Source organism: Pocillopora verrucosa, chromosome 4, assembly GCF_036669915.1.
Source record: "Pocillopora verrucosa isolate sample1 chromosome 4, ASM3666991v2, whole genome shotgun sequence".
In the NCBI taxonomy this organism is placed as follows: domain Eukaryota; kingdom Metazoa; phylum Cnidaria; class Anthozoa; order Scleractinia; family Pocilloporidae; genus Pocillopora; species Pocillopora verrucosa.
Genome location: NC_089315.1, coordinates 6,491,657 through 6,518,961, shown reverse-complemented (window position 1 = coordinate 6,518,961; position 27,305 = coordinate 6,491,657). Strand labels below are relative to the sequence as shown.

Sequence of the window (27,305 nt, the reverse complement as noted above, 5' to 3'; positions counted from 1 at the left end):
CACGTGTGTTTTTATAACCATCAGCAGTTTCAGTTTGAACCGTGAAGTAATTGGGTCAGTAATTGTATGCACAACTGTCAATATACATGTTCCATAGATATTTTTTACATTGTTATTTTATGTAATTCAAAGTTTGTGAACATTATTTATATTTCTCAAAATACTTGTGCCCTTTTGAATAATTTCCAAACCAGTTTGAGTTTTGTTGTCTGTGTCTCCTTTTCAATTTCATTATTGGGAACAAGGAAATTGAAAATCAAAGGGATTATAGACCTTTTTTTAAAATTTAACTGGTAAGACATTGATAACACAGGAAATATCCTATTTGCTTGGGTTTTTTTCACTGTAGTGTAAGGAGATGGAGGCAAAGGGGGTTCTAATCCTATTTCAAGCACAAATTGAGGAATCCCTTATATGTTTAAATAGCATTTCACTTGTCAAATTTAAAAGGGAAAACTTACAAATTCCTCCTTTTGTGTGTAAGGTTTCAAGGAATTTTGAGGTTTTCACGAAATGAAAGAGAAATAAATTCACAGGTCACATCATTATATTTCAGGAGGCAAATTATACTGTACCTTACTCTGGTTTAAAAATTGAAGAATCATGCTCATCCTCTTGTAAAAATTCATGACTTCATCTCATCACAATTAAACCCTTCACTACCTTCTAAGGATAAAAGAACATGTAGCATTTATACATGTACTTGTATTATTGCCAAACAATTTTTTTCCTTGCTTGCAGACATTGCTCAAGAATTTCTACAAGAGTTTACGTTAGCCTACAACACAGCCTATGGAGTTGAATACACAAAGTTAACCTGAAGGAAATTGATGCAGAATCCTTTGCAGAAGAAAAACCAGCTTATCAGTTAATGCAGAGATCGGTGAGTTTTTTGTATTTCTTATGAAGTCTGCAAACATTACTTTAGGGTTATAGATGCCTCAAGATTCCCCCAAAAAAGCAAAGTAGTAGGTGAAGTTTCAGAAATTTATCCAGGTGCATAAAAGAACTCATACATAGTTATTTCTGTAATGATCTTTGAAATTCGGTATTCTTTAATTTGTTTCAGTGGGATAGTATCAAAAATCCATTAAAAATGGGATATCTCACAAAGAAAGGAGCAGTTGTCAAGAACTGGAAGAGACGTTACTTTGTGGTTAATCCTGATTACTCTGTTGACTATTTTGAAAATGAAGAGGTGTGCAAGTTATTAATACTACTATTACAATAATACTATTATCACCATCACTATTATTAACCATATCATTATCACTAACCTTTAAAGCCTTTACTATCAAGATCTGATTTTAAATTCTCCCCTCTAGCTGCTACACATTTCCTTGTCAATAAAATAGAAGAATTTGTGACCTCTCACGCGAAAACGTTCCTTATGGTATCCGTTCGAATGGTCGAATGCACGGTATGTGAACGGATGACAAATGGATAGAGAAACCGTTTAAAATGGATGCCGTGAACGGCTGAACGGCTTCAGAAAAATTTTTGAACGGATAGCTCAAGTCATTCGAAAGGCTCCCAATCCATTTGGAATGGATAGCTCCAGCTGTTCAAACGGCTCCTAATTGTTTTTGAACGGATAGCTCAAGCCGTTCAAACAGCATCCCATCCCGTTCGAACGGCTGATGAACGGCTTACGAACGGCTATCCATTTCAAAACGGCAAACCGTAAGGAACGTTTTCGCGTGAGAGGTCACATTTGGTGTTAGATCAGGATATAAACTTCTACCTGATATGTTTGAGTACTCTCATCACCTGTTTGCTTGGTAATGTATGAAGATTATAGGGAGAAGTTTCATTTGAATCACTTCTGGAAGTTAAAGGGTTAACTCCCAAGATCCAATTTAAAATTATCCCTACTTACTGCCATACTTTTCCTTGTAAATTAGACAAGAGAATGTAGTCTTATTTCAAAATAACATGGCCTCTAGCTGATAAGCTTGTCTTTACTAATAACCCATTAGCATGATGCACATAACATATTGGAATTGCACAGAAAAGTTACATGTTAATTATGTCAGAGTCTGAATTCTATTTAAAAATGTACAATAAAACTAAGGATTTTCTTGTCATGATTGTTAGACTGTGTCAAGGGTTTTGTCGTGTTGAGTAATCATGCTAAAGTGTTTTTCACTCACTGTGTTGAATAATTTGTGGACAGGCATATGAGAAAGGTTTCAAACCCAAAGGCACCATTTTTCCTTGTGGATATGAAGTCAATGGTAACTTGGACGAAACAATGGCAGAGAGAGTAAAGAATCTGGCAAAACAGATGAGTAAGACATTCTCAGAATAACTGTTTAATTAAAAGGAACTATTTAATACCATTAAGAGATGACAAATGATGCTTGTTCTTTTTATACCCCTGTACAGAAGCTTGAAGTTTTTTTTACTTTTCTATTTTTATCATATTGACAATTATTCATGAGCTTACAATTAAAATTAAAAAACTTAATAAATAGTAATGTAGCATTGTTGACTTTGGAGACTAGAGTGCATACCAAATGTTCAGTCAGTTGATGTTGTTTATTGATAAGTGCATTGAATGTAGGAATGTATCAAGTGAAACAAAATTTACCCCTCCAAATCAGTTATAAAGTTAATAAAATACTTGATTTATTTTTCTCTAGTTTCATATACCTTTCTGTTGTGCATTTTCATGTTAATGAAACAATATTTATTAATTTATATTGTCTATATCTGTTAACATTGACCAGAGGTAGACGAGAAAGAAATAGGCACCCCAGAAAAGTACCCTGAACACACATTTGAGGTTTCCCATTCTAGAAGAAGGTCTTATCTCATAACCGCTGAAAATGATGAAGACAAGCATGCCTGGATTGAAGCTTTCAAAGTTTGTTGCAGAAAAGCTGAAGGTAAGCAAGGAGTAAGACCAGTTAACACTGTAACAACTGGTTTTGACAGTTTGATACATGCACTCACTAACTTCCACTCCTGAGTTGTGAGAAGTATACTGTGGGAGTAAAGTGTCTTTCCCAAAAATTCAATCATAGGCAGAGCACACTACATGTTTGTGTTTTAATAATTGTTGACATGAGATGAACAAATGTGTGAGGGTTATGTCACTAAAGCTCTGAAAATTGCATATCTTCATTACATCTCGGTCTGAATACCTCGAGTCAATGAAACTAAATGAAATGTTAATTGGCGCATTTGGGTATTTACATGTATTCACCCTAATGGGCTGTCTTTCCTCTATTAATGGCCTCCAGCTAAAGTAATTTCATCATGCTTCAAATGGACCACAAGGGCAAAACAAAAAATATCCAAAAATGCATCAATTAACATTTCATTTGATTTTATTGAGATAATTATTCAGACCAAGATGTAAAGTAGATAATGCAACTTTTGGAGCTTTATTTGTAACCTCATCAATTTTCTCATTAATGCCAAAAATGTATAGTTACAATAATTATGATCATCACATGAGTGTAATCTATTATTGAACAGAGTGACATACTATACACAGCATCTGTATGTTAGCTTCAGTATACACATGTGCTGGAACTTTTGAAGTAGTTTGTTGGTTTACACCTCTGCTTTTTGTGTTTTTTGGCAAATGAAGGATTGAAAAGTGAAGATCCCGTGGGCCGTGCTGCTTTTAAAGTGGCTTTGTGGAAGACGTACTGGAGGTACAGAGTTGAAGGAACAGAGGAACAGGTACATATATTTTAAAATATTTGCTTTGTCCATTAACTCAGCATGATCACCCCTGCCACTCATGACAGGAGAGTTTTTGATCTAGAGTCCAGGGTTCAGACCCCCAAGGTGTAGCAATTCCTCTTGGCAAAGTACATGTACCTCACTTGTCCAAGTTGTGTGTAAGCTTTTGTAACATAATTTTTCACTTCAATAGGTTCTCAGTGATATCCTTGTGGACAGGATCAACTATCGGTCATGTCTGATGTGTACGCTGAGATTCGAGGAGGCTGGACAATGAAGCAAAAGATCAGAGAGCAGGTTGGCCTACTATCTAGTTTAAATAGGTTCCAGTCTGTTCTGTTTATGCATTGTGGCAGTTGTCTAGTTAGTCATTCCTTTGAAGTTTGTATTTAGTAATCAAAATGGACCATCAATTGAAAGAAACAACAGATATCACAGTAAGCCAGTGATAACTCAAAGTAATTACAAATTAATCAAACTCTCCAAAGAACTGAAAAACTCAAGTGTCCTGGAAGTAACTGGTTTTAGCTTTGTTTCTGGTTGGTTTAGAAGAGACCAGTGGTAATAAAAGTTTTCCAGACTAGTCAAAAGAGCAAAGTGAAGCAAAGTGTAATCAGGGATAACTTGAGACACCCATTCAAAAAGTCTCTCTTTCGTAAGATAGGGTTACCACTACCCTCTTCAATATGAGCCTATTGTACATCATGAGATAGGTGAAAGTGGAGCTTGCTGTTTGGAAAATTCTTGTTGACTGTTTTATTTTAAAGGTTGTGAAGACTTTAGATTCTCTTGTAATGGCTATGGTCATTCCATCATGGAAAGGAATGCAGGAATCTTCTCAGCAAATGAAAACAGTCCTTGAGCCAACTATCAAAGACAAAAAGGATGAACTGGCTGCCGTGCAGCGCAAAGTCATGTGGGATTTATCAGGCATGTGCTGCATTTGTCTCTTCTGTCAAAACGTATTTTATATCTGAGAGGAGTCATTCCTTTTGTTCAATGTAAGAACATGGTTGTGGTGTAATTGGTGTTCATTGGTGAAATTAATTTTTGATTTTCTCTAGAGCTTCTGAAAAGTACTGTGGAAAAGTGTTGAAGGACATGGAAGAGACCATGAAAGAAATGAGTAATCTTTTAAGAACAAGGGTATGAATATTCGTCATTGTTATATTATTATTATTATTATTATTATTATTATTATTATTGTTACTATTACTATTGTCGTTGGTATCATTATTACTACATGTGCATACTGTTTAATTTTTCGAAGACTTTAACAATGCACTGACATCCAATATGCGTTTTAGTTGCTTTATCGTTTTTTAGTAAGTGTACTTGATGTTTTCTTTGATTTTGCAGATGGAACAAGGTTTGGCAGAGTTAAGGAAAATCTTCATCAAGAAAATCGATGAAGTCATTGAGAAAGCAAAGAACACACTAATGAAATTGAAGCATCCTTACCTTCAGTAAGGGCTTATCTTGTCTATAATTGAGCAGATTGTCGATCATAGGAAAATAAAGTGTGCTCTGGAAGCAATCCAGGTTTTTCTATTTAGCAGTGTATCTACAAGTGGTTATGAAATTCCAAAGAATTACCGAAGCTTCAAACGTCGTATCGGACGAACGATGATTTCAAAGTTTTAACGAACCATAAATTATTTGACGTATTATTAAACTAATCATTCCGATAATAACCCTTAAATTGTGGCGTTCGCACGAACGTTATCGGCGGCCTCCAACAATTAGTGGACTCACCGCAAATTTTCGCCATACTAAGAATTTCTAGGTGTTTTTTCTCTTGTTTTGTTTTCTTTCCCTCTTTTTCGGTTGAATTAATTCATGTATTGGATAAATAGCCGAACAATCTTAAGACTTTAATCCGCCGTTTCCGTTTGCCGTATTCATAGGTCTATTTATTCTTTCAAACTTGTTTTTTTTTTCTTAGTTCTTCCAGACGTTGGACAGAGCGCCTCGTTCATTGTCCGTGTTGTACGATGCTTTAGTTTGCATTCGTTTTGTGAGCGCGCTCCACGAGAAGTTTCATGAGCGTATCAACAAACTGAACGGTCATCTGGTGACAGACATCGGATCTGACAAGTTGGCTCAGGTAAGTTAACCGTTCTCCTTTGTGAAATGTTTGAAGTTAAAAGCAAATGAAGCATGAAACTTGGGAAATCAGTGCATCATCTCTTAAGCTATTTTTTCCTCAGTTCACTTTTGATTGGGAGCTGAATGAAAGGTAAGGCAGGTGTTTCGTCAAGTCTCCCCAAACATTTCTCTGCCACCTCTCTGCACTTGTTGGTTAAGGGAGGCACTAGAAAAGTGTCTGCTCTTCCCCTCAAACTATCAGTTGTTTTAGTTTGAAATGCTAACTGTTGAGCTATTTTGTCTCTTAGATGTAAACTTTGTTAGCAGCATTACTTGACGAACTGTGCCCGTTTTAAAATCTAGAATGGACGTAGAATTTATAGAGATTTTAGGAGCATTCATTGCTATTTCTTTGTAATACTCTTTAGCTAATTTCAGTAAACTGTAATGTGGTCACCATACTCCTCTAACACTGCATAACAACTTTTGTTTCAGCTTCTGGACTCAGCCATGTTTACTTTTGAGGAACGTTTGAATGAAGGAATCTCTGGTACTGACGCGAAGGCAAACGGTGAAACAGCCGCGGACATAATGAAAGTCGTCAAGGAGGAAGTACTTTTGGTAAGCTGCTTTACCCGACGCAACCTTCATCTTTGAGAAAATGACGTTGAAAAAATTTTTTATCCCTTTTACGGGGAAAAAGAGGAAATAGCCAAGTTGGTTCGTGATGTGGGAAGATTATTTTTTCAACTCTGTTAAGGTGTACTTCAACTGATCCTTGAGTTTGCTTTGGATGAAGTGATGCCATCACTTGGGGATAACTTGAATAGGAGCCTTCTACTCTTTGGCGCACATGGTTTTACTTAGTAAGCATTTTTGTCATAATTTTTTCCAATCCACAGAAATACGACGAGGACCAAAAAGTCGTGCTTGAAGAGTACTTGATGGAGTCAATGCTGTGCATGTTGGTGCCTCACACCCACAGCTTCACGGATGAAGTTTGCAAACCAGTAAGTGATGCCAGACGATGAAAAGTAACATGAACCCTTTAACTCCCTTGAGTGACCAAGACAGAATTTGTCCTTACAATTACATTTTCCCGTTTATGAGTTATGAGGACGCGCTTAAGAAGTCAGGCTTAATTAATCTATGCCAGAGGAGGGAGGATGCGTGCGTCACTTTCCTCAAGCGGAGTTACTACCCTTCTGATCTACTACGAAATTTAGTACCGCGATGTCAATTTTCAAGACCATATGCCCTCAGGGCAGGAAGAACTGTGTCTGTACCTATCTCCTCAAGATCTATTAGATTTGGAAATTTTTGTACTATTAAATATCAGAATCATGTGTAATATACTTAACTGCAATTTATCTTATTACTTATAGTATTTAATGTTTACACAATATTTAATATTTATATTTAATTGATATCTAAAATAGTACTATGTATGCATAATGTAGAAGTATTTGTAAATTATGACCCGCCTTGTAATTCAGTTTCTACTGCAAGAAGGCTGAATAAACGATCATCATTAAAATGCAATATCAAGTAGACAAGTGATGAGAATGGAGAAAAACAACAATTAGGGATTTATTAGTTGATCTATTACCAAATTCTCCAACTCTGATCATAAGAATTGTATGGGGGAAAGTAAGGAGAATTACTAATGATATCTTGGGAGTGAAAGGGTAGCTCTAAAGGCCTATTTACACGGTACGACTTTGTCGCATGCGACAAGCTTACGACAGGCCTACGACACGAATTGTATCGTGTATATCAAACCTACCACTCGCTTACGACTGTCGTGCACGTCACGAAAAATGTCGTAGGATTTTAAAACATGTTTTAAAACGCTGCGACAATCGTAGCCGAAATTGATAGAAAATGACGTATTTTGTGACAAATTTCTACTGAGTAGGGGAGGAAGGTGAAATTTTCTTGCGTTAAAATGGCGGAGGAAGTCGATTTTGGCATGTCGTAGGTGAAAATGTCGTGCGCGTGTAAATTGTCCTAAGTCATGTCGTAGGCCTGTCGTAAGCTTGTCGCATGCGACAAAGTCGTACCGTGTAAATAGGCCTTAAGATTCTCTTATCAAGAAACGCATCGACTTCTATTATGGGAGAAGCCTCCCCAATGAACTCTCGTATTTGCTATAGTTGTACTTAGCGTTTTCAATTAGTTTCAAAATTATGATTTCAACGGTTTTTGTTTCCCATGATCCTTTCTCTGATGATTTTTGTGATTTGTTACAGATGATCAAACCAGTGGAAAGTAGCATACCAGACCCCCTCCGTCAAGCAATTTCACTCAATGACAAATATGACACCTACGTGGAAACGAGCTTACGGGACACAATCAAGAAAGGTGAGTCAAACTTTTCACCAACCCAAGATCTACATATCAATTCTTGGCATATTCCTCGATACCTTACAATTTTGGCCCTGAGAACACGATGTGAAATCACACAATATCGCCTCCTTTTTTGCGGATTACAAACAAGGAGCAGAAAATTGAACAGTCCCCTAAAGTTTCTATAAACGTATAAGATGATTTTGCTTTAAACACTACTCACTTGCCTCCTACCCTCGAAAGCTCATAAACGTTTTCAATGATTTCAAGAAAGTGTCTAGTTAAAGTTAATCCTGATTATTTCATGTTACAGTTTCTGGCATCGGAGGTTCACCAGTGGCTCAACCAAGTGGCGAGCCCACAACCGAAGAAGAGAAGACCGTGGAACCGAAAGCCGATGAGCAGGCGAAAGACAATGATAAAACCTCGACTGAGCAACCCCAAGCTGAAGAGAAGGCCGGAGAAAAACCGGATGAGACCGCAAATGGGAACTCTGTAGAGGTCGAAGAGAAACCAAGTGAAGGCGACGAGAAACAGAATGAGCTTGAAGATAAGTCGAGTAAGGCCGACGAGAAACCAAGTGAGGACGAAGGGAAACCGAGTGAGGCCGAAGGTAAACCAAGTGAGGACGAAGGGAAACCGCGTGAGGCCGAAGGGAAACCAAGTGAGGACGAAGGGAAACCGAACGAGGCTGAAGAGAAACCAAATGAGGACGAAGGGAAACCAAGTGAGGATGAAGCGAAACCGAACGAAGCCGAAGAGAAACCGATTGAGGCTGAAGTGAAAACGGAAGAACCTGAAACCGAGAAATGTGAACTAACAACAGAGCTTTGAAAATTGCTGCTAAGATAACTTAATGTAGACAAGTAAACTCTTACTGAAATCCCACAATATACGGGGGCTGTACTGTTAGACTCTCTTCTTTCTACAACGGAATTTAAGTGTAGGAATACATTAACGAGAGTCGCCAGAAAGAAATAGGCTGTCAATTGCTTCACGAAGCTGTTTGAATGGGATGTTAGCTTATGAAACAAATTCGTATTCCTTCTGTACAGTTACTTGAGTTCCACAGAAAATACTTCTCGAAACCATGGTTTAGTTGAGCAGCTCTTTCAAACGGTAATGGAAAAAATTCATATGTGCATATCCGTTTTTCGAAGTATTTTTGTATTAACCACACCTTACACAGGAAAGTAAACTTAGAAATGAGTATTGGCGGCCATATAGTGCTTTCATCTTGTCCGAACAGCTCTCAGAGTATGCATTTTATATTAAGAGGCAACTCGTCTGCCCTCGTCTAGAGGCATCGGAGGGCGTGATCCATCTTTATCTGACGTTAGCTTGAAACCGAAACTGAAAAACAGGTTTAAGAGTCACCGATCGGCAAGGTTTTTCCTCAGTCCTATGTGTGGGAGACGCAGGGGATGGCAGCTGACAGATCAAATTTTAGACCCTGAGGCAGGGCTTTAATGTCGAAATCCCTACTCAACGGGGAGTCCTCTCGGTCTGTTTTTCGTTGATAGCCCCCCCCCCCACTTCCGCTCGTCCTAAGTCAAACCATTGATAGGTGCATTATGTAAAACAGCCAACTGTCAGGAAAACCTAACGAAACCTTTGGGTCGGCATGCGGTGGAATGGCATCTTGTGATTCTTGTCCTTGGAAAGAAGTATACCACTCCTTACTGTCAACAATTGATACGTAGAGAAACAACACTGGTGTTTCAGAACGTCATATTTAATTTCTCAACTAGACAAATAAATTCGAACCAGTTCCTGTAGGAACATTTAATTAAAGGAACAAATATTGCTAAGACAAGGGTAAATAAAAAAATATTCTGTTAATTATTAATAGGCCTAATGAATGGATTTATGTGGTGAGTACGATTGTTAGCACTTGTTATGCATTCATGAAATAATACACGTAGAGCATAAAGTACTGTACAATATAAATTTGGCCGAATAAAATTAAAAAGACTATTTTATCGCTCTGTAGCGAATTTCTTATCAATATTAACGTATGTTGTTTAAAAAGAAATCACAAATTAAAAACCAACGCGATTCAGGCGAAACTTTTTGGGTTGGCAACCTTGAAGTTATTATTTTGGCAATGGGTAACCTCGGGTATGAATCAATCTCATATCTCCAATATGGTTGTTTTTGACAACCTTCACATCACTCCCCCATCCCTCCTCACCACCTCCCCCTCCCCCACCCCCTCCCTTACTTCGAAAAAACAGCACTAGCGCGATAAAATTTTGAAACGACTCGTCACTTCAATTAACGATTAACGAGTGACGATTAACCTTACCTAAACGAGGTTTGGATCGAGGAACTCGATATGACCAAAAACAAAAGTTCCCATAATTCATCGCCAAAAATTATAAATAAAGTAATTAATGATAATACTATTTCCGATCACGTGACCAGCATAACCATGACCTTCCTCGTTAGGCCTATCATTAAAATAACAATCAAGAGCGCATGTCTGTCAGATTGTCTAAACCAATAACGAGCGTGGTTCCAAAACGTTCCTTTGTCGCCGTTGTGGTTACTCTTGGCACTGGTTGGTGTTCAGTCAAACATTCATCAAAACAAAAATCGTCCTAACATCCCACAAGGAACTTGACTCTGATATCCCACGAATTGATTGATGGCAGCCATCCCCGATCATGTTAATTTCTACGTCGAGCTTTGATCCACGACAATCTCAGTTTGAATATTAACTCTCATCGTTCTCTCACGTCACCCTCGGGCATTCAATGCTAGCTTCCAAATCATATCCAGTTCCACTGTATTAATCCTGGGGCTCTATGGTTTCTTTAAGGACCTCCACGTAATTTGACGGAAAGTAACCAACCTATCATGGAGAAAAGGAGAATGATGTCGCGCCAAATATGCTCACGAACCCGTCCACACCAATCCAGTATGGAAGGGTCCTAATTCAAGCTGTATGTATATCTTTAAAAGCGTTAAGCATCGAAAATACAGGCGATGGACATAATTTGAACTGCTTAACCGTGAAATAGCTTAATACATTTCGCTGTCTACCTTAGAAGGGCCCACCTTCCCGGCCAACCAACCTACTATAAATTAGGACCTACAAGGCTTCGCCGCACCCACCTGACCCTCGCATTCTCCTCTCCACCAGTCACCTTCTTGGTTAAGTATGAGAATCTTGGAATTTTTCTGCAATGGAAAGAGAAGACAAAGCGTGACAAAACAGAACATGGTATTTGCGTGTTACAGAGTGATCACCTTCTAAAAAGTTGTAAAGCTGACCAGATCCACTGGCAAAACAACAACATCAAAAAGACATATTAGATATTGGATATCAATTCAAGTCAACAGTTCAATATTACCTGGATAGAGATTTCTTTTGGGTTCCTCGCCGCATACGGATACAAGGCTTTGGCCCAGCCAATTCCGTCTGTGAGTAAAAAACAAAAGAATTCGTAGCGTTTAAAATAACAAAAGGCCAGTCAAATTTAGACAAACCAAACAGGTGGATGCCTGTTAAGTTGGCGACACGAGAAGAACTGTTTAGGAAGCTGGGTCATGTTTGTCCATCTATAGACATCTGTTCCAATGTTTCAAGATTGTCATGTAAAACCGGTCTTTATACTTTCCTTCCTCAACCATCCTGCTTTGTTTCTTTTGATCTTTTTCTCTAATTTATTTCATCTAATTTTTTTTGAGGTGGCCCCAATAGTGTTTTTCTGTTTTACCTGACTAACATTCGGTATTCCCCTCCATGTGTTATCGTCAAAAAAAAAAAAAAAACCGTGGCCAACTACTCTCTTCTTTTTAAACCTGTTTTAGTGCACGGAGATTCCTGGATAAGAAGACAATTTTGTTTTACCTTTGCTTTTTTGTTCTTCGTTGACACCGTGTCGTAATTTCGTGTCTAGTCCAGGAAAGCTCACCCGCAATGTGTTGTTCTTGTAGTATTCAACTAGTTCCTAATGGCACACATTGAACAAGGCAAAGATTCATTTGAACGTTAGTGTAATGAACCTGGGACAAGAGGTGTAGGTGAGCGGAGGAAAGGGGAGGGGTTTGGAAGAAAAGGTACTATAAGTGGACCTTGCTGATGGTGGAGTGGGGGTGTGATCTACCGTTACAACAGCGCTGAGAAATTCGAGAGGAAAACCCGTTCACTAAACAAAGTGTAAGAACAAATCAAAACTACCAATGCATTCATGATACAGAGGTGGTACCATACCTCTACTGATGGAAAGGTAATTGCTTTTGTTAGATAGAAAGCTCCTTCTTCGTATGGAATTTTGATATGTTTAACATTATTGCGAAATCTGTGGGGGGAAGAAAAGACACTACAGTCACATCACCATACAAGTATATGAATCGTCAATTGGGAATCTACTGGTTGAATTCTTATTTACAAACATGACGCTATCGACATCGCTGATCCTTGCAATATGTAGGACGCGTGTCATACGAACTTCGTAATAGGCCACGCTCACCATAGTCTCTGTGGCTCAGAGGTAGAGCATCGGAGCGCCGAATCCAACTGTCTGAGGTTCGATTCCTCATGGGGACTCAGAATTTTTTCATTGTCCCACGCTCGCGACAAGACGACGAAATATATCTTTCTTTACACAGTGAATGTTCTAAAATCGTGCTTACAAGATTAAATACATTATGCAATCAAATGTTGGGTGAAATACTGACAGCTAATTGGTTCTTACTTGACGGATAAGGCGTATTCTCCAGATCTGTTCACACTTTCCCTTATAAGGAAAGTGCCGTCACTTTTGTCTGTTAGCGCTTGTTCTGCTAACGGTCTGTCTTTCTTTCCCGCAAACCTGGTGAAGTGACGAATTAAAATAACATTTAAATACTTGGGTCTGCTGAGCAGGTTGCTTGTCCCCTTTAAGAGACCGAGACCATCGAAAAAGACCATCGAAATATCTACAGGAATCATGAATCACGTCATACTATGCCCAAACACGCTACACCTCGTCATTCACGTCACAAAATAACCTACGTTTTATTACAGACGTTTGAAGCATTTTTGTTTCGTGTTTATTGTTGTTCTTGGGGTAGTTTGTTTGTTTGTTTTTTTTTATACGAAGGAAAGCTCGTAAGCGCTTAGTAGAAGGAAGAAACCGTTTTGAAATTAAGTAACAAACGCGAGAAAGAGAACTCACCAGTTGTAACTTTTTAGAGAAACGTTTAGATGTGACGGCGGAGGAGTGGAATGGACTCTAAGAAAAAAGACAGGAGTAGAACTTTGTACAAGTAGGTTACAGGATGGTCGACAAATTATCGCGTGGCGACTGTGTTGCTTGTTGGGTCCATAAGACCACGATGCAAGAGAATACACGTCACGAGAGAGGGCAGCGCTCATATTAACACACCGTGAGAGCTAAAAGCATGTGATGTCGCTCTGCGTGCTCCTGTGGAAACGTTTCCATGACCGATCAGGCCTTTTCGCGTTTTCTTGTACGATCAAAGAAGAACCACATATACTTTGGGGAAAACCTTCCCTTGACACCCAGGTAAAACCTGTTAATTTCAATCTTTAATTATCATCTAAACTCATATTTAGGATGGCAATGCATCTGCGTTAACTTGTTTACCTTATGTCGCGTTTTCCTTTGTATTGATCAGATATATCATTAGTGCTGATGTCTAGCTAACCCCAGTTGTTCAAAGGGTAGATAACGCTATCTAGTGGATAGCACTGCAGGTTTTGATAAGACTTATCCGCTGGAAAGCTATACATCTGTTGGATAGCGTTATCCGTCCTTTGAACAACTGGGCCCAGGCCAAAGTAAAATACACATTTCAGTTTCAGAAACACCCAGCAAAGTACGATAAAATAATGCCTAATAAAAAGATACAGCTCCACTCACGATATATTCAGGTCAACACTTACTCCTCTTTAATCGTGGTTTCTTCATAGCGGGATGTTGCTTTTAACGTCTATGTAATGAAAAAGAATCTATAAATACGAACTACTGACACAAGCAAAAAAGACTTACTGTTTTACCGAGTGATTAACAAAATTCGATGACCACGTGGTGGAAATGCAGCGTTTAGCTGCACTCGCTTCCAATTATGATCAATCAAATACAGACATGAGTGATTTCAGGCTAAGTGCAGTCCAGCAGGGAAGGAATTCTACTGCTTCTCTACCAAGGTTGCATTGAATGGGGAAAGTTACGAAGAGAACATAAGCTGTGTGAACATGGCGTGGCTTGGAGCAAATATTTTTCTCTTGGGAAATTGTAGTCAAAACTGTAGCTTGCAATCGCAGTTGTGTTTTGGTTTGTTTGCTCTGATAAGCTTTGTTTTTCATTTATCAATGGATTCTGCGTATCCATAAAGCTCTACCATCATTCACCTACCACGTGGCTTTGAGGAAAATAACCAACTGCCCCAGTCTTCTTCGACCGTCCCTGCCAAAGATGAAAATTTTCACAACGTCACATAACGAGGACCATTCCTGAGCATAGACACGTCGTAAATCACGCCAACGTGCGCATCAAAACAAACATTAACAAAAGAACATGTCGAAATATTTACAACGCCATAGAATATAAAAATTGTTCTCGCAGTTAAAAAAATTAATGGCCGACATCTGGACACGATATGGAATCGTCCATCAACCCAGCTTTGATAAATATTTCTAGTTCTTCGCCTTTTCCAGAATGCAGCGTCTTCAACTGAAGACTGGTCAAACACGCGTAAACATACCCAATGGAAAAAACATTTGGCTATCTCACCTCCCACCATTCTGGATCATGCTTGTTGATAACTTCTATATCATCTCCTACAACAAAACTTAAAACTGGGCGGCCACCAGGAGCGATTCCAGCAAAACTATTGGTGAAAAAGAATGAAAAAAAATAATATTAGAGAATTTTCATCTAACATCGCTATATGCATGCAACGGGAGGAATGAGTTCTGTTCGGTATAACTTGGCGCCCCCCTAAAGTTGCGTGACGACTCAGGTAGGTGTGATGAGTGCGAAGGACAACTTGTCTTTAAACTTCAATAGAGTGCTCTTCGTGCAAAAGTCGTAAAAACCATAGCCAATCACAGCTTGTTTCAGAGGTATGCTTTAAGAATTTAAATCAAACACATCTGAACGGCCCCAAGCCGTGCGAAGTGAGGTGAAATTCATTTAATCCCAAATTATTATCCAGCTGACAATTAGTTCAAACTGATCTAATTTGCTTTCATAGTCACTAGTTGAGAACGTAAGAACAACATACTCAGGCAGTAAAGAAGTCACTTACTTTGAAGTCGCGACATAAAGAGTCTTACTCGAATTTTCTGCCAAGAGAAAACCACAATCTTGTTAGCTTCAGGAAACACACCACATGCAAAATAATTTACTTCTTATTTAATGAGACAGGCACTGCTGGAAAAATAAAAACCAGACGACAGTGAAAGCTCAGAAATAAATAATTTATCAATTTTTATTACTTCGCGGTTGATTGTGCACAAAATTCAGCTTCACGTCACAAATTACCGGCTATGTTGCTTAGCACGATCCAAAATGGGGTGTTGATCATCGAATTCTTAGCTAGAAAAGAAAACTGGGAAAAGGCGCGATTACCTCACGGAGTCTCACATCGCGTTCAGTTAAATAATTTCAATTGTACTTTTGAACAGCAAAGAAAAACTTTACAATACCTCTCAAAACTAAGTCGAAAGCCCCTCGAAACTTGATTCTTGTGCCTCGCTTCACAAAAACTTCGAAGAATGTGGCTCGAATCGAGTTTCGAGATGTTGGAGACCGTTTGAGAAATTATGGAGCACCCTTCTCCTTTAATCAAACTAGAAGTGGACACACACACAATCCAAAATTCCTCCAATCGCTCTGACGAAGGGCTCACGCTCGAAACGTCAGCTTTTAAACTCATTGCAGTGGCCAATTTACGTTATCAACTCAATTTATTATACTAAATTACCCTAAAAAACACAGTACCTTGCCGTATCCTCCCCGGCGCTGAAATCTTTCTTTGTTTAGACAGGTCAGGGCTGAAGTTCGAACAAGTGGGCGATGAACTCTGTTTGGAGAAAGGATTTCTATGCGCCATATGGGGACGAAACGGCGATGTACCAGAGAACTGACCATGGATCCCAGGACTCGCTCGGCATGCTGCACTTTTGGGTATACAGTCCTTATGAGCAGTAGCATCACAAACTGAAAGAGAAATACAGAAATACCGCATTTAATAACAAGGGATAAAAAGGCTTAGCGTACGTTATATCAAATTAAGTCTCACAAGCTTTTGGAACAAATTGAAAAAGGAAATAAACGCATCGATTTCAGTTCAACCATCGACTCCTGAGACGCCCGTAAGCGTTTTCAACCGCGCTCGGGTGTGCAACGTCGATACTTTCCCGCCAAAAACACGGTCACTACAGCACGCAAGTAATGGCTGGAAATTCTTGGCGCTGCACACCTGTAAGACGTTTTCTTGTTGTCAAGGTCTGCCGAATCTTCAAAAATATCCACACGACACTACCTGAAGCAGATTTAGCGATAACCTAAGACCAGCGGGCACGACGGTATGATTGTATTATAAAAAATAACATTTCGAAAAACAAATCAGAAACAAAGACAATCAATGAAAAAAACCTAAAATTCAAGGCAAAATGCGCAGAGAAGTACAGTTTAAGGCAAATCTGGCTCACATGTACCTATGTGTAGGTCCTGCATTTACCAATTCATAGTCCGTTATGGTCTTTCAAGATCCAAAAATACATTAAGGTTGGGATTCCTTGTCAAGGTGACCGAAAGCGATACACAAACTTTACGGAAATTCCTTTTTGATAACGTTTTTTTTTACTTTTTTTCAACTATTATTTTATAGGTGTTTGTTGAGTAAGATTAGCACATATACTTACTGGCACACTTGTATCCTTGGTTTGTTAAACCCCTAATGAAACAATAGCGTATGGTTTTCGATGAAAAAGAAATTAATTTCAAAGGAAAGGAAAAAAATTCACATTTTAAATTCTAAATCATGCACTATGACTTACCATAAAAGATTACAACAAACTCCACAATAAGTTGGCGTCGCGAACGTGTACAGTTCAAATTTATGACTGCCTGTAGAGGAGAATGTAAGTTTATTATCTGTACTAAAGCTCTGCACGTCAGAACTGAAAAATGTACTTAAATATTTGATCGGTGGATAATGCTTCCAAACATTCAAAGAGCAGAGTCCATGCTTACAGATAGCAACCTTACGTCATTCTCACCATGGAGATAATTCAGATCTGTTTCCTAACAGTTACCACAAACGCATAATGCATTACACGATAAGCTGAATGATACGCGCATTTTGATTGGGTCTATGGGAGGACAGACACATAGATGACGTCAACACTACTTACCACATCCTGCTGTTGTATCATATAAACAAATAGATTCCATGTTGCAGTGGGTACGTACAGTAATACATCTCAGAATACGGACCACCCACCCCACCCCCCCCCCCCCCCCGTGACTACGTGATTAAGCAGCGTACGGTTATTGTTATTTCTGTTACCTTGTTCAACATTCTTTAATGTGACATTCTCCCTGAAACAAAGAAGATTATATCTCCAGTTAACAAGTGAAGAAAGCAAGCAGTTTAGGAACGACTTTTACTTCTGTACAACACGTTCATTCACATACAAAAACTACAGAGTTGCACAAATACTTTACGGCAATGGTAAGACATGTGGAGTCACTTACATGGCCACTGTAATATCGTTAACCCATTTACTTTTCATATCTTCCGTCTTGGTGGACATGTAGCAACAATTTCGCTCTGTAAAAAATGCATGTTGCAATTTTAATAGAAAATCCCACTAAAACTACCCTAAATCACTCCATGAGCAAACGTTCACTAAGGGAAAACGTAAATCAAAGGCAATTGAAACCGTGCAAAGAAGGAGCGTACTCAGTTGCCTCTCTAATTAGTGTTGTAACAAAAAAAAGAAAGAAAAAACAAAAAAAACAACAAAAGAAAGTGATCACCACAGCTTGTTAGAACAAGGAACCAAAGACAACTCACACTACAAAAAAGCTCACGAAAGTGCAAGAGGCCAAGTCGCAATTTGTTTTTGATTTCCATCAAATTGATGGATTGGATGGTACAACTTTTGAACACCAGTCACAAATAAAAGTAAACCCACACTATCCAACTTTTATCTCGACACTGAAAAACAGTCTTGCAAAGAAAACCAAACATCCCCAAAATATTCTATTCACTCATACCTTGTTCATTTTTCATATACCAACTATGCGAAAACTGAAAAAGAAAATAGATAAAAAATCGCTTAATCAGGAATTGAATAACACTTCAGCAAAGCCACCAAGAAACCTCGTGGTTACCTTATTCTTGACTTGTAAAGAACCTACGTCTTGAATTTCGTAATACTGGAGAAATAAAGATTGCTTGTGGTGGTATGTGTCTCCCTAGAAGTAAAAACAGAAAACAAAAAAAGGAAGAAAAAAAAAACAATCACTTGATTTAATGCTATTGAGAATGATCGGCAATAGCCTCTGATATTCCTATTGCATATTCTCTTAAATATATACAAAGGTACATGGTTCAACAATTATTTTTTGTTTTCATGGCTCAGTTGCAGAACTTATCTTTGCATTATAGGCAGTAAATGGCAGTCATAGTTCCTGTGCTGGTTTTCATTTTATTACAGTGAAGGACACAAATACAAGGAATGATCTCTTACCTTTGTCTTACAAATAATTAAGGCTGTATCAAAAAGAAAAGCATGCCTGCAACAAAATAAAACACATATTTACAGTGCAAAATTGTGTATGTCTAGGTTAAATAACGGTCAACTGACTAAGAATCGTCAAATCTTTAAAACCAAATCTAAGAGTTCATGTTAAGTAATTTTCTAACCTGCAGAGCAGGCATAATTTTGGCGAGCAAGCGATCTTTTTTTTTTTTTAGCAAAAACTATGGCACCCATCAACTTTAACTCCAAATCAAGCATGGCCAGTTTAAAAAATAATTGTGCACTTCTTAACACTAACTCTCCCTCATAAGACACCTGCACTACAGGCTAGTAATTTTCCTCTAAATAATGTTTCCAACAACAGCAGGAATAGGATAAGTACTGAGTTCTGTGTTACTTTTTTTGTTCAAGTCGGAGAATGCATTGTGCCATACCTCTTCTTTGGTGGTTGATCACTGACTTTTATAAGTAGTTCACCATCTTTGATGAGATGGCCAAAGCTGAATAAATTGATATTCTGAAATGAAAAGAAGGAAAAGCATGTAAATATTTCATATTTTAATGAAAATACACACATGTTCAGTGAAAGATATGCCATGTACAACAAAACATTTTCAGAGTCTGTTTTAGCTAGAAAACGAGTTTCTACTGTACACTCACTAAAGTATGCCTAACAGGTTTGCAAATTAGGTTACAAAATCATTAATTATTTGCATCCGCTAAAACATAAATTAAGCAGGAATATGCAATACAAAGACTTACCACTTCACTGCTCAAGCTGTTAAAACAACAAGATAAAAAAGGCAAAGTGACAATCAATAACTGATACTTATGACTGCATGTGTATTTCAACTATTTTAATACTTAAAAGTAAAATTACAAAGCATTTATGTTAAATGTAAGCATTCACATTCCTCACTATGAGCTCGCATACCATACAAATAAACCAGGAGCTCTTTATGTAATGTTGTTGAAATAAACTAAATACACAGTAAAAATTAAGATAAAACTGTAGGTACAGTGTACACAAATGTTGTTATTACAATGCATTTCAGAGAAGATTCAAATATATATATCCTAATCCCCAGAGAATCAGTTGCCTGAGTCAAAGTTAAACATTATGCAAGTTATTCTTGATACATGTCAAGCACATTTGTTTTTTATTTCATCATTTTTTAATATAATTATAGGTTCTAGATGATAAGCAAACTATCATTTTGAATTACATGTACAGTACATGTGCATGTATATGAGATAAAGCTTTTAAAACAAATCATCAGAAGTGCCTTAATTTGACAAACTTCAGAGACATAAGCAATCATGTTGACACAGTTCTGTTCATGTTATTCAAGGAAAATAACATAAAGAAGAAGACCCAGATGTTTAGAAGTCAAAAATTTCTCTGACTAACCTGTCTTCTACATCCTTTACTGATCTTGAGTTCTCATCATCACGTTTCAAATGATTAATAAACTTAGCAACATCCTAACAATACAAAGAATAAGTACACAACTGTTGAACAATAACAATTATTAAGCTTGAGATTTTTGCGTAAGTATATTTTCTAAATTACTGTAGACCAATGTAGGTGTCCTTTGCCAAAAAAATTATCTGTTTGAAGTGTAACCATCATAATCGATATTAAACATAATCCATACATACATGCCTCACATCAAAACTAATGCTGCCTTGTGGTTTAATTTTGCAAGAAATTTAATAAACTATACAAATATAGCAATTAATCTACTCATTTCTTATTACAAACCTAAATGGACAGTAATTGATGTATCGTAAACAAGTAAATCAAAGAAAAGGAAAAGGAATGCCATGTTGATATTTGAGAAAAGTACTACTGTCAACAAACTTACAGATATTTCATCTTTCTCTAACATTTTGAAAATATTGATGTACATCTACACCAACCTGTACTGCAGCAAGTGCTTTCTCAAGGCCCTTTTTATCTGGATGACCAGGCTTTGTCTGCTTGTTAAGTTCCTGAAATGCATACAAACACCATACATAGGCCATTACTACAGTTTGATATGCAAATCAGAATCAAGAATTTTGTACAGTTCATGACGATAGAATGCAAACACAGATACATATACTACTTAATCATGATCACTGTTGTAGCTTCTTTTTTTTTTTACTTAAACCAAAATTACCTGAATTAAAAGGGGGTACTTTAGAACACGTTGAAATGGTACTACTAACAATGACCTCAAGGCAAACTTGCTCTTTGCTCTTCTTTGACATTCCTAGAGAGAGTTAAAAACAAAGTAACATATAGCAAGATCTGCATATCAAGCAATGCCATGGGCAAATTTGCCTGTGACAAAATGAGAATTGTGAAATGTGTCCTTAGAACTGTTGTTACCATTACATTTGTGGACTAGCATTTGTCTTTGTTTTTTTTTTCCTTTTTTCAAATTTACAGCTTCAAAGGTGGCAAGCACTTGTACATAAACTTCATGATTGGTTAATCAGTAACAAAAAATTGTTAAAGGATATATGAAATATCTTGAGTTCTTCACAGTGACTCAAACAATTTAAAGTCTGGAGGGGAATTACAACTTTGAACATGATTGCAAAATAAAACGAGAGGAAAGGCCAAAACAATTTTGCTGTAAATCACATTGGTCACATACAAGTTGTAGAAACATTAACCCTAAATTACCTCTAAAGCTTCACGAAACTTGGGATCTGTTCTTGATAATTCATCGATCTGTCATGTAAATTTCAGATTGCTAACTTTTGATTATTTCTTACATGTAATAAATTAATTAAGGAAAATAAATCATTATCAATGAGATAACTTTTTTTAACATGTCCATGTAATACAATCACATTCCTTGAGCAATCAATGAAGTCTTTTTTTTTCAAATCCTGAATTGTAAATGTACACCTACATATGCTTACAAGAATGTTACATATTAATCAAGAACTGAGGACGTACAGTGCTGAACCACTTATGTCAACTTACATAAGATTGAGCTTCAGACATTTTTGTGCAATATTTTCCATACTTAAGTAATTCATCCCTCTGAAAGAAGAAGGCGAAGCAATTTTACCAGTAAACCAGTAAGTGTCTAAAGTTTAAAAATGTCACTAATAAAAAACTCTAAAATGGATTTTAAAATCACAATTACTTATGTATACAATAACAATACTTACAAATTCAAGAAAAACAGGACTGATTTGTCCACTATTACAACCTTTCTCTAGCTTTCCAACAAATTTTGTGTGAGTTCGAAGTATCTCCTGCAAAAACAGTTATCTTAAGTCACAACTATAAAATTCTTCACACATTCAGTATGACAGTAAACACAAAACTAACAACCAATTGCATACCTCTATATTGATAAAGATCTTAGCCCTGTCATCTGGTGACAACATTGATTGTAACTTCTTGATAAAGTGCTGTGGAGAACAAACCAAAATTATTGTCACTTCTCCAGAGAATAATCTCTATGAAATGAAAAACATTGTGTTTGTTCATTGAAGCAGGGTAAAATAACAGTTATTAGTAATGCAACATTTTTATTTATCTCACTTCCGATGGCAAGTTGTTTTTTTCAACTGTATCATTGGAATCTTTTGCTTGTTGTCTCATAAATATACAGTACAAGCAGTCACTTCAGACCCTAGTTGTTTAGTAGGATAATGACATCCACTGAATAATCTCTCTCTGGTGGATATAGCAATACATTTTGTTAACCCTTATCCACTGGAGAGTGATTTACCCATTAGATAAGTATAACTACCTTTCGAACAACTAGGCCCTTTATATGTATGTAGTAAATTACATACCTCTTGGATCATCTTGAGTGCTTCAACATAACTCTTCTCTGTTTCAAGAAGCTCAGCTACCACATAATTTCTTTTTTCTTCTATGGAGGTCTGTCTCTCTGGCTTCTGATAATATTTTTTAGGGAGAAAACAGAGTAAATGATAGAAAAAAGCCAAGGACATACAGGTATATGCTAATGAACCACGACATAACTAAACTGTTTTTACAAATCATACAATGATATAGCACATCATCAAACATACCGGAAATCTCTGGTAAGAAACAAGGTCCTCATAAATTTTTGTGCCTTCTTCAATGGTTACTGCATCATAGGGATTTTCTTCCTCAGTTATATCACGATCCCTGAAGATAAGTAAAAATTAGACATCTAAGTCTTACATTACAAACAAAAGGGTGTTTTTTTATTAGTTGTTGGGTATCAACAGTACTTAACCCTTTAAACCCTAAGAGTGACTAGTATCTAATTTCTCCTTACAATATCACCTCCTGAATCAAACATTAAGGTCATGAGAATAAAGGAAATGATCACCAACCATAGAAGCTCTTGATTTTCAAACAAATTCTCCTTTGTTAGCCCCTCAGGAAATGTATAGAAAACAGTATGGAGAATATGCATCCCGATGTAAAGGGTTAAAAAACACAAATCCATGTTGCCATGCATCTGTTCAGTAATATATCATATATGATGTCAAGATATAATAAGAATAAAAAAAGTGCATGCAAGGCCCAGCTGAGTGAATTACTGTTTTTCTAACCACATTTCAATGTTTTTTTGTGATCTATTACTGTGCAGACACATAGAAACATGGACTTTATTTCTTTTACAACATTGTCTTTGCATTTGTCCTCCTATACAAATCCTAGCTAAGAAACTACCACAGTTCCATCAAAATATGTTCACACTTAACTAACAAAATGCACTTGTTAAGCTTAGTTTATTAAATAATTTTGACGTCAAGGATACCAATAACTTAAATTTAATAATACTTACAAAGCAAGATCTTCAAGATTTGAATAAAGATCCTCATCTTGAATGTCATGTCCAGAATTTTCAGGTGGAAATGGCCTGCATAAACCAACAAAACATTTGAACCTCAGCATAGCACAGTTAAAAGAGAAAAACTCTCAATGGTATGTGGGAATTCTATCACAGCAAAGGTTCCCCCAACAATTCAAGCAACGGGCATTGGAATTTCAGACAGAAAATACTCTGATTTCCCATGCCTGATAGACACCCTGAGATAATCATCTAGATACATTAATTCTAAGATAACTTTTGTTTAGACAAAAAGGAGAGCTTTTCCTAGACCAATGCATGAAGTGATAACTTACTCAAATCCAGCTGCAATTGCAAACTGTGTATGGGAGAGGATTGAAAGAGTTTTAATCACCTGCAAAGAGAGAGAATAACATTAAAGTTGTGGCAGCAAACATTTCTCCCTAATAATCCCCCCTCCCTCTTCCTCTTTCCCCGTTTTCTTCATCCCTCTGGTTCACTATTGTTACATCAAGTGCATGCTATCCAGGAGTTTGATCTGTGCTTTCATTCTGTTAAATTAAACTATATAGGATATATGGATTAAGGGGGTAAGTTTCTAAAGAAACTGTGGTGCTGCAAAAGTGGGAGAGTATAACAGGGTAATTCAGTGTTAGCATCTGAGTTGAAAACGTAAATTGGCCACCATAAAGAGCTTAAAGGCTAACGTTTCAAGCATTAGCCCTTTGTTGGTCCAATCACTCTGAAGAAGGGCTAACTTTCAAAACATCAGCCTTTTAACTCTTTACAGTGGCCAATTTACATTTTCAACTCAGTTGATAATACTAAATTACCCTGTTACATAGCAGGATATATCTCCATGGAAAGCTAATAAAGACCATGAAAGTCTCATTAACATGATAAGAAACTAAAATTACTATTTCCTCATATGAGCAGGAAAAAATCTGGTTTTCCTGGTAGACGTGCTCAGGCTAATGTCAACAAGGATATTTGGTAACTGACAAAAAAATACTTTTAAGGGAAACAAAAGAACAAAACTGGGACACACAGAGCTTTTAGCCTTAGCAAAACAGAATAAATGCTTGTGTAGTACACGAGAGGCTATTGTTCATCGTTAAATTTCGAAACAAAATTAATTAATGGAATATCAAATAAAAAACTTACTCAACATAAACGTGTATAGACACAACACCAAGTCTAATAAAATATCGCAATACAAGAGCTTTAAAATTATAGCAATGAACTGATAGGCTAAAACGTATGCCACCGAATGAATAAATATTGTGTACTTTATTTACCCTTCCGACCACTGTCTTCAAAATAAACACAGATAAACTGCACATTTCCTCACACGAACGATAATAATGGTATTGTATTACTCAAAATAATATATGTATTTAGACGTTCCGGCATCACCTCATTGTCAATAGTCGCGTTTAATCAATTCAAACACCCTAAAAGTTGCTTGTTTTCAAAGTCACAAATGCGCATTATTATACTACTAAACCAAGGAAACACTTTTAAAATGAAACTGACAGTGATACACAAGCCCCCTCCAGGAGAGGAATACCAACAGGTTACAAGTATTTCATTAATGTGAATTTTAGTTCTACCTCGTTTAGGTCAATGGTAAGGACCTCTAAGTATTTAAGACATCGATGCCTTCATTGATTCTTGTGTTAATTAAGTTTGGACGTAAGCGGAAATTTCTCAACGTAAAATCAACAACTGCAAGTCATGGTTCATCACATTTTTAAGTCTAGTGCCTCATATCTGTCGATACATACCTTGGCGAAATCAGAAACATCGTACAGTTCGTTAGCATCAAACAAAGCCTCTGAAGTGAGACCAAAATCCCGTGTACAAGAAGCGAGGAAATTTCGAATATTCTTCAAACAGTAGAACTGTCAAAGCACAAGAGGAAGTGAGGTTACAACTTTCATTGAGAAGGTGTAGCATCACAAAATCAACAAACATCATCAGTGTTTGTGGCTATCGAACGACGAAATAAACGACAGAAATCTTGGCTAGCTATCGTCAATCTACTTTAAGACTACCAGTTGATCGAGTGAGTGAAACGACCGCTGGAAAGCGTGTACAAACCGGTGACATTTGGGGTCTCATGGTGATGTCTGGAACAGAGTTGGGACGCAAACGATTAGCCACTTGACACAGTAAAACACCATCTCGAAGGGACTGAGCCAGTTCAAAGACAGTTGCAGTGGGGTATAATACTCGGTGAAACTGTGGTAAAACTCCTAAACTGTTCAACCAATTGCGAGCCATTTGCCATTCTTCTACGCCTGATGGTATCCTTTGGCTGCGGTGACGACGAGCCATCTTGGTCGAGTAATGTTCAGTTAGTTGAGGTAACAGACCATAATACTACTTCCCTTCATCCGGGAGTCGGAAGAAACCGGAACTGAGTAATCATTTCTGGTGAGTCCATCACGCCCCCAAATTTCATATAAAGTTTTTACAACTACCACACAAAAATCTATCTTTTTCCGTCATCTCTGTTCCCAGATCGTTTAAAGATGAATTCAGCTGGATAGTGTCGGCATAGTCGTATGCTAAATACAGTGGCGTCATTGGATAACAGTGCTTGCTTGTCGTTGTAATAAGCAAAATTTTAACATTCCTAAACACTTTTCAATGTTCTTCCTGTTGCAAATATCCTGCTGTGAGGAGCGCTATCTTGACATTCATCAAAAGTTTTAATTTCCTTGTCGAATTGAATACATGACGCTTGTTAATGAGGGTAGATCACTTGGAAAACCTTTGAACCCAGATTATATTTTTTAAAATATAAAATACAATATCAGGCAGGCAACTGATGAGAACAGAGAAAAATGTCAATAAGGGGATTATTAGTTGATCCAATACCAAAATTTCGTGACCAACACCATAAGAAATGTGTGGCATGGCGGAAGGTAATGAGAATTACTGATGAGATCTTGGGAGTGAAAGGGTTAAAAGGTACAATGAGCTTACTACTCCACGTGTGAGATTTAAACTATTGTTGAGCTTAATCATTCGGCGCTTTGGGGCAGTAAACTAAAACCAATCAATCAAGTTATTTTTTTACAACTTTAATATGATGTGGTGCCGATGACAAAGCTGAACAACGAAAACAATACTCATATGTTACGTACGGTTATATGACTTTTATTCCTTCAAGAAATACAGTATTTAAGCGTTCGCTATGAAATGTATCGGTCGATCCATTCCCTGAACACTGAAACTCATGCAAAAACCGTAAACATGCGCATAGCATTACAGTCGTTTGAACCCCAGCTAACTGCACCTTGGAGTACCCAGAATCCCCCGGAGTTTTTGCAGACAAAAGGACCGCTGCTGTCTCCATGGCAACCACCGAGTCGAGTTCCCGGAACTCCAGCGCATAGCATCGCTCTCGTTATGCCATTACCATCTGTGAGGAGAGAAATAGACGCAGGGATAAACAAAGTCGTAGTTTTAGTCGATTTCGAAGCAATTTTATGGGGTAATTCTGGAGTGAAGGAAGATGCTTACTTTTTCTTTTGCAATCCGACTCTGACACAGGAGATATCTTGGCTTGCTGTAGTGTGTGATGTGAGTTACCTGGATGTCTAATCTTACCCCAA

At 37.4% G+C, this 27,305-nt stretch overlaps 2 protein-coding genes across 3 annotated transcripts; one reads left to right on the top strand and one right to left on the bottom strand.

The window, feature by feature from the left end:
* The first annotated feature begins 358 nt into the window (after positions 1-358).
* Positions 359-10,113, top strand: LOC131794361 (PH domain-containing protein DDB_G0267786). Its single transcript, XM_066165261.1, is given in 19 exon segments — positions 359-479; positions 742-810; positions 813-883; positions 1,070-1,198; positions 2,177-2,291; positions 2,733-2,891; positions 3,602-3,696; positions 3,893-3,929; positions 3,932-3,996; positions 4,467-4,629; positions 4,764-4,787; positions 4,790-4,845; positions 5,059-5,133; positions 5,136-5,165; positions 5,645-5,806; positions 6,283-6,408; positions 6,690-6,797; positions 8,040-8,151; positions 8,450-10,113. Coding segments are annotated over 19 exon segments (2,238 nt in total). The 3' UTR covers positions 8,971-10,113.
* LOC131794347 (proto-oncogene vav) lies at positions 9,856-26,205 on the bottom strand. 2 transcript variants are annotated; one of them, XM_059111883.2, is made up of 34 exons: positions 25,783-26,205; positions 25,467-25,583; positions 24,015-24,073; positions 23,674-23,748; positions 22,925-23,024; positions 22,682-22,786; positions 22,223-22,291; positions 22,046-22,132; positions 21,855-21,914; positions 21,549-21,596; positions 21,037-21,129; positions 20,795-20,866; positions 20,283-20,356; positions 19,634-19,649; positions 19,306-19,388; positions 18,860-18,905; positions 18,501-18,584; positions 18,384-18,417; positions 17,859-17,934; positions 17,671-17,702; positions 17,159-17,228; positions 17,024-17,055; positions 16,245-16,316; positions 15,403-15,439; positions 14,886-14,982; positions 14,508-14,558; positions 14,036-14,082; positions 13,305-13,361; positions 12,843-12,959; positions 12,359-12,446; positions 11,996-12,095; positions 11,496-11,563; positions 11,257-11,322; positions 9,856-10,993 (listed from the first exon to the last, which is right to left on the bottom strand). In XM_059111883.2, exons 1-34 carry the CDS (start codon positions 26,017-26,019, stop codon positions 10,931-10,933), a joined length of 2,532 nt encoding a protein of 843 aa, XP_058967866.1. In that variant the 5' UTR covers positions 26,020-26,205; the 3' UTR covers positions 9,856-10,930. The 2 variants fall into 2 exon arrangements, with proteins under 2 accessions (XP_058967866.1, XP_058967857.1); XM_059111874.2 differs by having other exon boundaries at positions 16,098-16,316; positions 25,783-26,198.
* Between the last annotated feature and the right edge of the window lie 1,100 nt (positions 26,206-27,305).